Below are 9,721 nucleotides of genomic sequence, written 5' to 3' on the forward strand. Positions count from 1 at the left end.
GAGATAAAGTCCTCCCCACTAACACCGGATCTCTGCTGTTTACTCTCTTCCTTAAACATGGCTACCACACACAAATCTTGGTAAATACTGCCTCAACATGCATCCTGTAAAGAGAATAAAACATGGGGCCATGATTGTCTTGCTTGTGTGGTTTTCAGTGCTGAGTTGAGGATGCAATTAGATTTGCATCTTAAAACTAAACCTCATGACCTCAACAGGACAGCCAAGTTGCAGAGTGTACATTAACACAAGCTTCTAGAGTTCCCGTTCAGAATGTTGAGTGTACATTAACACAAGCTTCTAGAGTTCCCGTTCAGAATGTTGAGTGTACATTAACACAAGCTTCTAGAGTTCCCGTTCAGAATGTTGAAGTGACTACAGCTATTACCACACAGGCACTATGGCCACACTCATATCACACAACATGAAGTTGCTCTGCCTCTATTGCAAGTCAATAACACAAAACTATTGTGAAAGCAGAACAAAATTGTGTGTGTGTACACAGTAATAGGTCAAAAACATGCTTAGCTGCAAAGATAATTTTCTATAATATGACAAAACAATGCAAGGCTAGGTTTTGTATAACCAGTTGTTGTTTATATGGTTATGTAAGAAGCAAAAAGTAACAAAAAATACCTGCTTATGTAAGTAGCAAAAAGTAACAAAAAATACCTGCTTTTAGTTGTGTAAACATACACAAACATACACAATTTTGTAAACATACCATCCTTGTGTCGCAGTATTAAGTAAATAAATGTTTATGTCACTGTCAGGGTGCTATAAAACTACATGACAGTTACTACAGAAGTTGCTTCGCACAAAACAAGTATTGTATATAAATATGCGATGTAGAAGTTTATAAAGGGATATGTACTGTATATGGCATGTATATTCAATAGCAACTGTAACACTGCTTGGGTCATTTAGGGTGGGTATGAGTTTAATCATGTTGTTCTAAGATCACTGAGATCTTCCCTGGCAGAATCCTTTGAGTTCTAATCATGTTATTCTAAGAAAACTGAGATCTTCCCTGGCAGAATCCTTTGAGGAGCGTTTGAGAGGTTGCTGTAGAAGAACGGGAAGAGACTCTCTGTGAAGGTGTGTGTGAAGGTGTGCAAGTGTGTGTCACTGATGGGGTCCCAGAATGCCAGCTGCCCTGTGGCCATGTTCAGGTGCACTCTGACCCTCTGCAGTCTCTGCTGGAGCTTGTGGAGGTGAGGTCCTGAGTAGTGCATCCCCGTCTCCCTGAAGCCCACACGCCACACTCTCTCCCAGGAGAAGCTGATCCCCTTCCTCTGGTTGGACTCGGGGGTCACACCCACATCCCAGCCTTTGCTGTCCCCGACCTCAACATCCCAGCAGTGGCATCCTGAGTCCAAGCCCCCTGAGCCCACAACACATTCCCAGTAGTCAAAGCGTTCCGCGTTGTCAGGAAGCTGCTTAGCGTCACCGAAGCTGATGCTGGTCAGATCTCTGGACAGGATGAGGCGTGGGTGGGCACTGTTTGGGTCCAGGATCACAGAGGCTACAGAGATGTGTTAGGAAAAAATACTCTGCGTGTTGTTTCGGAGAGGAACCACCATACGAAGCAATTTGTTGTAACAAGGTTGAGTTTACTGGTGGATACTGACACAATACAACTTGCCCGACAGACAGTCAAGTACAGTCAAGCAAGCCGGAGAATGTGAATTCTAGAGTCTAAACAGAGGATGCTCCCACTTTTAAGGCCTAATTCTGTGATGTCACTTCTGGCCCCCTGCACCTCCCACATACACTGTCTTCCATTCGGCACTTTGTTATAACACATGATTAACTTCTGCTTTTAATCTGCTAACATGTATGTCTGGACATTTTTGTCTGTGCCCCAGCCTTGACCACCTAAGATTTATATGCTTCTCTCCTCTTCCGGGCCTTTGTTTTAACTTGCTTTCTCCTGTCTGACTCTTTACATTTCCCCTGCAGATGTTACTTGCTGTTTTTCTGACTTGTTGGCAGACTTCCCTTTTCTTGTGATTATACTTCATTGATACATTTGGTTAAATGTGATATGATTAGATAAATTTGATAATTCAAATTTATCTTACAGATGAAACACACACACACACACACACGTGTGAGAAACAGTGCAACAGGCTGTTTTTGCCTTCGGTTATATTATGATCACAAGAAATAAATATTAAATCAAGGGTTGTTTCAGTGTTTTAATACATACAAAAATATATGACTCAGGTTCAAAGTTAACCTGTACCTTTGATGTTTTATTACAAAAATGTGTGTGTGTGTGTGTGTGTGAAATCAAACTCACTATACTGAACTTTGTTCTTCATCTTCTCCCAGACCCTGAACTTTAGGTTGCCCAGGTGTTCTGCCACATTGATCAGACATCCTGAAACGCAGTCTGGCTGCTGTGGTAGATCTGGCAGTGTGTACTGGGCTCTGAAATAACACACACACACACGAGTCACAGCAGTGTGTACTGGGCTCTGAAATAACACACACACACACGAGTCACAGCAGTGTGTACTGGGCTCTGAAATAACACACACACACACACACGAGTCACAGCAGTGTGTACTGTGCTCTGAAATAACACACACACGAGTCACAGCAGTGTGTACTGGGCTCTGAAATAACACACACACACGAGTCACAGCAGTGTGTACTGGGCTCTGAAATAACACACACACACGAGTCACAGCAGTGTGTACTGGGCTCTGAAATAACACACACACACGAGTCAGAGCAGTGTGCACTGGGCTCTGAAATAACACACACACACGAGTCACAGCAGTGTGTACTGGGCTCTGAAATAACACACACACACACGAGTCACAGCAGTGTGCACTGGGCTCTGAAATAACACACACGAGTCAGAGCAGCTCAGTGTTCTCAAACCATAGAGAAAACACACACAAGGGACTGTACACTCACCTTTCCATTGTGTGTGTGTGTGTGTGTGTGTGTGTGTGCGTGTGTGTGTGTACACTCACCTTTCCATTGTAGCCTTGAAGTTCTACAGGGAGAAAAGACATTTGTTAGCGGAAGTAGCTAGAAGCACTGGCAACACATCTGATGTCTAATACACTGATAACGAAACATGCCCATGTATCCCCACCTGAAGGAAGAGTGCATGTGTGTGTGTGTGTGTGTGTGTATCCCCACCTGAAGGAAGAGTCACCTGTGTGTGTGTGTGTGTGTGTGTGTGTGTGTGTGTGTGTGTGTGTGTGTGTATCCCCACCTGAAGGAAGAGTGCATGTTCAGTTCCCATCTCCTTTTCCGTGGCTCTGACGGTGTCTGAAAGAGTGCCGATGTCCTTGTTGATCTTCTCAATCTTCTTTTTCATCACACGACTCTTCTGCCTCTCCTCTGCCTTCAGAGCTGTAATCCGTGCTGCCTGTTCGTCTCGCAGAAACTGCTGAAGCTCCTCAAACTCTCTCCTGATCTGCCTCTCCGTGTCCTGGGCCTGGATCTGAAGGCAACTCAGGACAGAACAAGATGATGGGGAAGGTCTCCTCAGTCCACAATGTTCAATGAGATTCTCCCTCTAGACACCCTTTACTTAATGTACTGTGTGTCTAAATAAATACATGCTGGTGAGACCATTTCAGATAAAAGACATAATACAAATATTATATTCAGAGTCTTAATATTTCTCAGGTCATTAAAACTACAAAATCAGAATGACAAAATCATCCCTTGTAATAAGTCATTGTCACCTTGATGTGACTGGATGTTTGGTGGTAGGTCAGTTTGAGCTCATTGTGCACTCGAAGTTTCTCCTGCAAGAGTTTCAGTGACGTCTGGAGCTGCCCCTGTTATGAATCAGTGCTTTATTAGAGAATGGAAGCTTTTTTACAAACTAAAGTGTCTTTGCAGAACAAAGGCATGACTACAATGTGGCATATATTGATCATTATCATATTACTATACTATACACACACGCAGACTTTACCTTATAATCTTGCGCAGCTTCATCGATGGGAAGAAATGTATGCTCCGAATGTTTCCTCGAAGCCTGACACACCAGACAAACAGGCTGTTCGTCGTCCAGACAAAAAAGCTTGAATGGTTCATTATGTGGAATGCAGTGTACTTCAGGCAATCTAGAAAAGCACACACACACACACACACACACACACACGCACACACACACACAGTGTACTTCAGGCAATCTAGAAAAGCTAGCGGCCTGACTTCTGTTCTGTAAAAAGGATTCACACAAGTTACCCACGATAAGTATAATACTGGAAGAACTGGATTGGACTCTGGCGAGTGCTTAGTGAAGCAGTGTGGAAGTATCTAATGATCTAGTCAAACATGGTCAACGTGATGTTTCTTTACAAAGATGGAAGAATCAGTTGTTATGCTGGAGTTATATACATAGTGACAGTATGTTATTTTTCATGAACCATTTACATGATATTATCTGTCAAAACCTGATATTCACTGCAAGCATATTGTGCTTTGGTTCTTTGCCACATCAATCAGAACCGAAACTCTCTTTGGATTCTGTAGCGTGCACTGGGATCCAGCCTTAGGCTGACAGACTTTAGTTAGCACCTGTTTTAGTTTGGCTTTAAACAAAGAGACAAAAGAAACTCTGTCACATTTCTATGGTAGATTTGAAGTTCTGATGAAAGAAAATAAGTCATTTCAATTGTAAAGTAATTTCAAATGATAATATTTTTATTTATTTTAATATATGGTATCTGTATTGAGCGAAAACCTTGTACCACAAGCAATGCACAACATTGACAATAAAAAAAATTATTGAATGGCGGTACTAATATGAATGTTTATGTCCAAGTTAGCATGTGTGTGTTGTGTATGATTAAATGAACTCTGAACTTCAGGTTGCCCAGCTGCTCCCAGACTCACAGTTCTCTCCCTTTACTGAGCCGTGGTAAACACAGAACTGGAATCAACTGGACTGGAGTGATGAGTGATGACCTAATCAGTGCAGCATCAGAGTGTGTGAGTCTGTCTCTGGTTCCTCACATGTGGACAATCATGTTCTTGTTCATGAAGAATAAAATAAAATCACCTGCTGCACAGCATGTGATTAATAACTACAGTTATGGTGATGATTCTTGAACCATTCAAAGGTTATTACCAACTCATGATATTCACAGAGAAGGATCCTAATTACAGTCAACTTTATGCTTCTAAATATGTGGATAGAAGGAAGTTTTAAAATTCGGTTTTCCATGTTGGTTATATTTAAAAACCTTAAACAAATCTAAATAAACATATTCCCACCATGAAAGAAAAGAAACTTGCGGTAGAATTTGCGGTATCTGATGTGTTGTATTGCATGTCAGACTTAACCATATGTACATCAATATACATAACATTCATGACTTAAATGTACAGACATGTAGCTGACATGTTGAGAAAACATTAAAAAGTAACTGATGGAGTAACAGTGATCAATAACAATCAACATAAACTGGGGCTACTACTGAAGAGGGAAGATGACAAAGTAATGCAGAATATGTCACAAATGATTATCATACAATATCACACAAACAATTGAGGCCTACTCAAGTTTAATCTCATAATCACCAGCAGCAAATACCACCTACTGCTAGTGTTGGGAGGGGAGTGTGTTACTTCTACTTAACAGCCTCATGTTCCATATGAAACTACCACAGAGGATACATATTTTATATTGTGAAAACGCAGATTTAGATATAGACAAATTAAATGTGTTCATGTATTTGTTATTTTACTCAATGAAACACTTTAGATTTTGGAGTTAGTCTCAACATATTCTGCGTTGTTCAATGGTCACCGAGGGCTTCAGTGGTAAAATACTCTGTGGTGACCTGAAGCTGTCGAAGAGTGACACAGGGCTGTAGAAGAAGGGAAGGACTTTCTCAGTGAATGTGTGTTTGAAAGTGTGTAAGTGTGTATTTTGTAGAGGATCAGAGAATGACAGCTGTCCTTTATCCAAATCCAGATGCACTCTGAGTGTGTGGAGGTTCTGTTCCAATGCATGCAAATGTCCCATATCATCATCCCATCCAGATTCATCATACCATCTAGAATCATTATACCCCACACGCCACACTCTCTCCCATGTGAAGGTGTCCCCCTTCCTCTGGTTGGACTCTGGGGTCACACCCACACACCATGCTCTACCGTCTCCAACTTCAACATCCCAGTAGTGTGACCCTGAGTTGAAACCCTCAGAGCCCAGGACACACTCATAGACATCAAATCTTTCTGGATTATCAGGGAGTGTCTGTCTAGTATATGTCCTTTTAAAGCTGGTCAGATCCTCAGAAACGATGAGCGATGTGTGTGCAGTGTTTGGGTCCAACAGTACAGGAGCTGAACAGAGAGATGAGGAGAGGGTGAGCAAATGGACTCAGGTGTATGACTTCTTTAACTGTTGGATGATTGGTTCTTACTGCGTCATTTAGCTGTAACGTTGTTTTTTAAGTTAATGTTATACTGTGTGTGTGTGTGTGTGTGTGTGTGTGTGTGTGTGTGTGTGTGTGTGTGTGTCCGGATGTATGTGTGAGTGTGTGTGTGTGTGTGTGTGTGTGTGTGTGTGTGTGTGTGTGTGTGTGTGTGTGTGTGTGTGTGTGTGTGTGTGTGTGTGTGTGGGAGTGTTTGTGCTTGTGTGTGTCGTAGGTGACATAGAACTCACTGAACTGAACTATGTCCTTCATCTTCTCCCAGACTCTGAACTTCAGGTTGCCCAGGTGCTTTGCCACATCAATCAGAGCTCCTGAAACTCCCTGTGGATTTTGCAGTGAGCACGTAGAACTAGGAAAACAGACTGGAGTCTTGAAGTTCTGGAAAACAGCATGAAGCACAGATTTTAAATGCAGAGCTCTTTGATTGCTCTCCTATATGTAATATCTTTGCAACTAAGCATGTTTTCTACCTATTACTGTGTACACACACACAATTTTTTTCTGCTTTCACAAATAGAGTTAATCTCAATATTCTGTGTCTGTCTTGAGGGTTTAGGTCTTGTTCACGCAATGGACAGTAATGATGCATTATATGAACAAAATATCAAAAGAAATAGATTATAAAACTGAAAATATTTATTAAATATCATAAACAGCTCACCATTTTTCCAACTGAACAGAAACCACATGTCCATACCTGTAAGAAGATTATGTCTTCAGCAACCATCTGCTTCTCAATGGCTGTTATTTTATCTGAAAGAGTGGACATCTCCTTGCTCAATTCTTCAGTCTTCTCTTTCATAATCAAACTCTTCTGCTCCTCTTCCTCCTTCAGTGCTCTTATTCTGGCCTCCTCTTCATCTTTCAGAAACTGATGAAGCTTCTCAAACTCCTCCTTGATCTGCTTCTCTGACTGATGGGCCTGGATCTTGAATAACCCACATCAAAGAGACGACAGTCATGAAAAATGTTACTTCCTCAAAACAAATATAATTTATCGAATATTAATATTGACAAAGTAATAAGGTGTATTATTGTTGACAGCATGAGCAGTTTATCCAATGGCTGAACTATCATGTGGTGAAATCATTGCTCTATTTTTTTTTAATGATACTAATAATATAAATATCAGTTTGTTTAGTTGTAATATCTGGATCAAATTGCTCGGGTGAGATGCTTGATTTAATTGCAGTTGTAATGAAACTAAATAGCTGCACAATACAAGTTGTTTACGTGTCATATCATACAGGTAATATTACACAATGTCAGAAACAGTGTCATGAAGTCAATGGTCTCTTTCTGAAACTGGTTGTTCTGGTAAATCTCACCTTAATGTAACTGGCTGTTCGGTCACATGTTTCTTTAACTTGTTTAAATTCTTTCAGTTTCTCTTGCAAGGGCTTCAGTACAGCATTGAGTTGTTCCTATAATGAACAAATACATTACACACTATGATTATCTATACTCATTTTCTGTTGTGGATACTCATTTAGTAACAGTACAGATACAGAAGGCAAAGTATGCCCATTGCATAGTCATAAATAACATTTCCACCTATAAGCAAATAATAGAAACTCACTTTATAATCCAGTGCAGCTTCATCTATGGGAAGGAACTGGTGTCCTGAGTGTTTCCTGGAAGCCTGACACACCACACATATGGGCTGTTTATCCTCCAGACAGAACAGCTTGAGTCTCTCATCGTGCAGACTGCAGTGCACTTCAGACCCTCCTGAAGCCCTCTGACTCTTCTCCTTCAGGAAAGACTCACATACGTTCCTCAAAGACAAATTCAGTGGCGGATTATCCAATGAAGATTGTCTTCTACAAACTGGACACTCTTTAGATTTCTTCTCTCTCCAGAACTTCTGAAGGCAGTCTTTGCAGAAGCTGTGACTGCACAAAAGAACGACGGGATCCTTGAAAATGTCAAAGCAAACAGGACAGGTTAAATCCTCTTCAGGTAGAGAGCTTTTAGATGCCATCCTCCTCTCACAGAAACAGTCACTTGGCTGGAAACTTTGAGTGTGTACACTTAACTTTCACTCTCTATTTGTCAGAAATCACCTCAGTAAATCCTGCCTTATCTGTTAGGTAACAATGGCTATATGCTTCCAGATTAAAATAGATCTCCTGACTAAAAGTGTCGAACTGAATAGGCAGAATAGCTGACGCTAAAATGTCTCAACGTTCATTTCCTGATTTTCCGTAGCTCAACTTCAGAGACTTCTGATTGGTCTAAACTGCTTTCAAGTCTCTCCCCTTATTTACCCAGGGTAAGTATAGAACTGGAAAAACCGGATTGGACTCTGGTTAGCACAGCATACAGGTGTGTGTGTGTGTGTGTGTGTGCCACAGAATCACTCTGCTCCACTCTGAGCTCATGCTTGGATACTTTGTGTCCACTTTCCACCAGACCTGCTCGTTCTACCCAGTCTCATTCGTGGCTGAGTGATACCCTCCGAACGCAGCGCTCCAATCTCAGAGCGGCTGAGAGAAAGTGGCACAAATCTGCAGCACTGGACGATCTTGCAAGCTACCAGACACTGCTGGCCTCCTTCTCATCCAGCATCACTGCTGCTAAGAAGACTTTTTTCAACGACAAGATCAACGGTGCAACTGACGCTCGGAAACTATTCTCCACCTTCAAAACTCTGCTCTACCCTCCTCCTCCCCCCCCAGCTACTAACCTCACTGCTGATAACTTTGCTTCCTTTTTCACAGAGAAAGTGGCAGCCATCGGGAAACAGTTCGACCAACTGTCTCCCCCCCTAAGGGCGCAACCGTCAATGGCTCATCATTTCCTTCTTTCACCCCTCTCAGCGAGAGTGAGGTCTCCAAAATCCTAACAGGTAGCCGTCCAACTACATGCCCGCTGGACCCCATCCCATCCAATATCCTTCAAGCCATATCGCCTGCCGTCTTACCGGCAATAACACAGGTGATTAATGCTTCATTTAATTCTGGAACATTCCCTTCTTCATTTAAAGTGGCTCGGGTAACACCGCTGCTCAAGAAGCCGTCTCTCGATCCCACTCAGGTGGGAAACTATCGACCGGTCTCACTTCTCACGCTCCTATCAAAAACTATTGAGAGGGCAGCTTCCAAACAGGTCACAGAGTTCCTAGCAAGGAACAATCTCCTCGATCCAAACCAGTCTGGATTCAAAAGTGGTCACTCCACCGAAACAGCCCTGTTGTCTGTGACGGAGGCCTTGAAAACAGCTAGAGCAGCAGCTCAATCCTCAGCTCTCGTCCTGCTTGATTTATCAGCTGCGTTTGATACAGTCAACCA

At 42.1% G+C, this 9,721-nt stretch overlaps 2 protein-coding genes across 2 annotated transcripts; both read right to left on the minus strand.

Annotated features, from left to right (window-relative positions):
- Positions 1-1,004: 1,004 nt before the first annotated feature.
- On the minus strand, positions 1,005-3,330 carry LOC105891010 (nuclear factor 7, ovary-like). Its single transcript, XM_042709118.1, has 4 exons — positions 3,239-3,330; positions 2,991-3,013; positions 2,306-2,436; positions 1,005-1,525 (listed from the first exon to the last, which is right to left on the minus strand). Exons 1-4 carry the CDS (start codon positions 3,266-3,268, stop codon positions 1,005-1,007), a joined length of 705 nt encoding a protein of 234 aa, XP_042565052.1. The 5' UTR covers positions 3,269-3,330.
- A 2,434-nt stretch (positions 3,331-5,764) lies between these two features.
- Positions 5,765-8,452, minus strand: LOC116222329 (E3 ubiquitin-protein ligase TRIM35-like). Its single transcript, XM_031575989.1, has 5 exons — positions 8,008-8,452; positions 7,757-7,852; positions 7,126-7,356; positions 6,659-6,806; positions 5,765-6,336 (listed from the first exon to the last, which is right to left on the minus strand). The coding sequence occupies exons 1-5, from the start codon at positions 8,410-8,412 to the stop codon at positions 5,765-5,767; spliced, it is 1,452 nt and encodes a 483-aa protein (XP_031431849.1). The 5' UTR covers positions 8,413-8,452.
- Positions 8,453-9,721: the final 1,269 nt, after the last annotated feature.

Source organism: Clupea harengus, chromosome 11 (assembly GCF_900700415.2).
Source record: "Clupea harengus chromosome 11, Ch_v2.0.2, whole genome shotgun sequence".
NCBI lineage: Eukaryota > Metazoa > Chordata > Actinopteri > Clupeiformes > Clupeidae > Clupea > Clupea harengus.

Excerpts from the sequence above, each read along its gene's own strand:
- LOC105891010 (XM_042709118.1), bottom strand. The coding sequence starts at position 3,268 with ATGGGAACTGAACATGCACTCTTCCTTCAG. Across the intron at positions 2,437-2,990 it reads TTCAAGGCTACAATGGAAAG|AGCCCAGTACACACTGCCAG; the intron begins GTGAGTGTACAC and ends GTGTTATTTCAG. Across the intron at positions 1,526-2,305 it reads GAAGAACAAAGTTCAGTATA|CCTCTGTGATCCTGGACCCA; the intron begins GTGAGTTTGATT and ends ACATCTCTGTAG.
- LOC116222329 (XM_031575989.1), bottom strand. The coding sequence starts at position 8,412 with ATGGCATCTAAAAGCTCTCTACCTGAAGAGGATTTAACCTGTCCTGTT. Across the intron at positions 6,807-7,125 it reads AAGACATAATCTTCTTACAG|AACTTCAAGACTCCAGTCTG; the intron begins GTATGGACATGT and ends GCTGTTTTCCAG. Across the intron at positions 6,337-6,658 it reads GAAGGACATAGTTCAGTTCA|CTCCTGTACTGTTGGACCCA; the intron begins GTGAGTTCTATG and ends CTCTCTGTTCAG.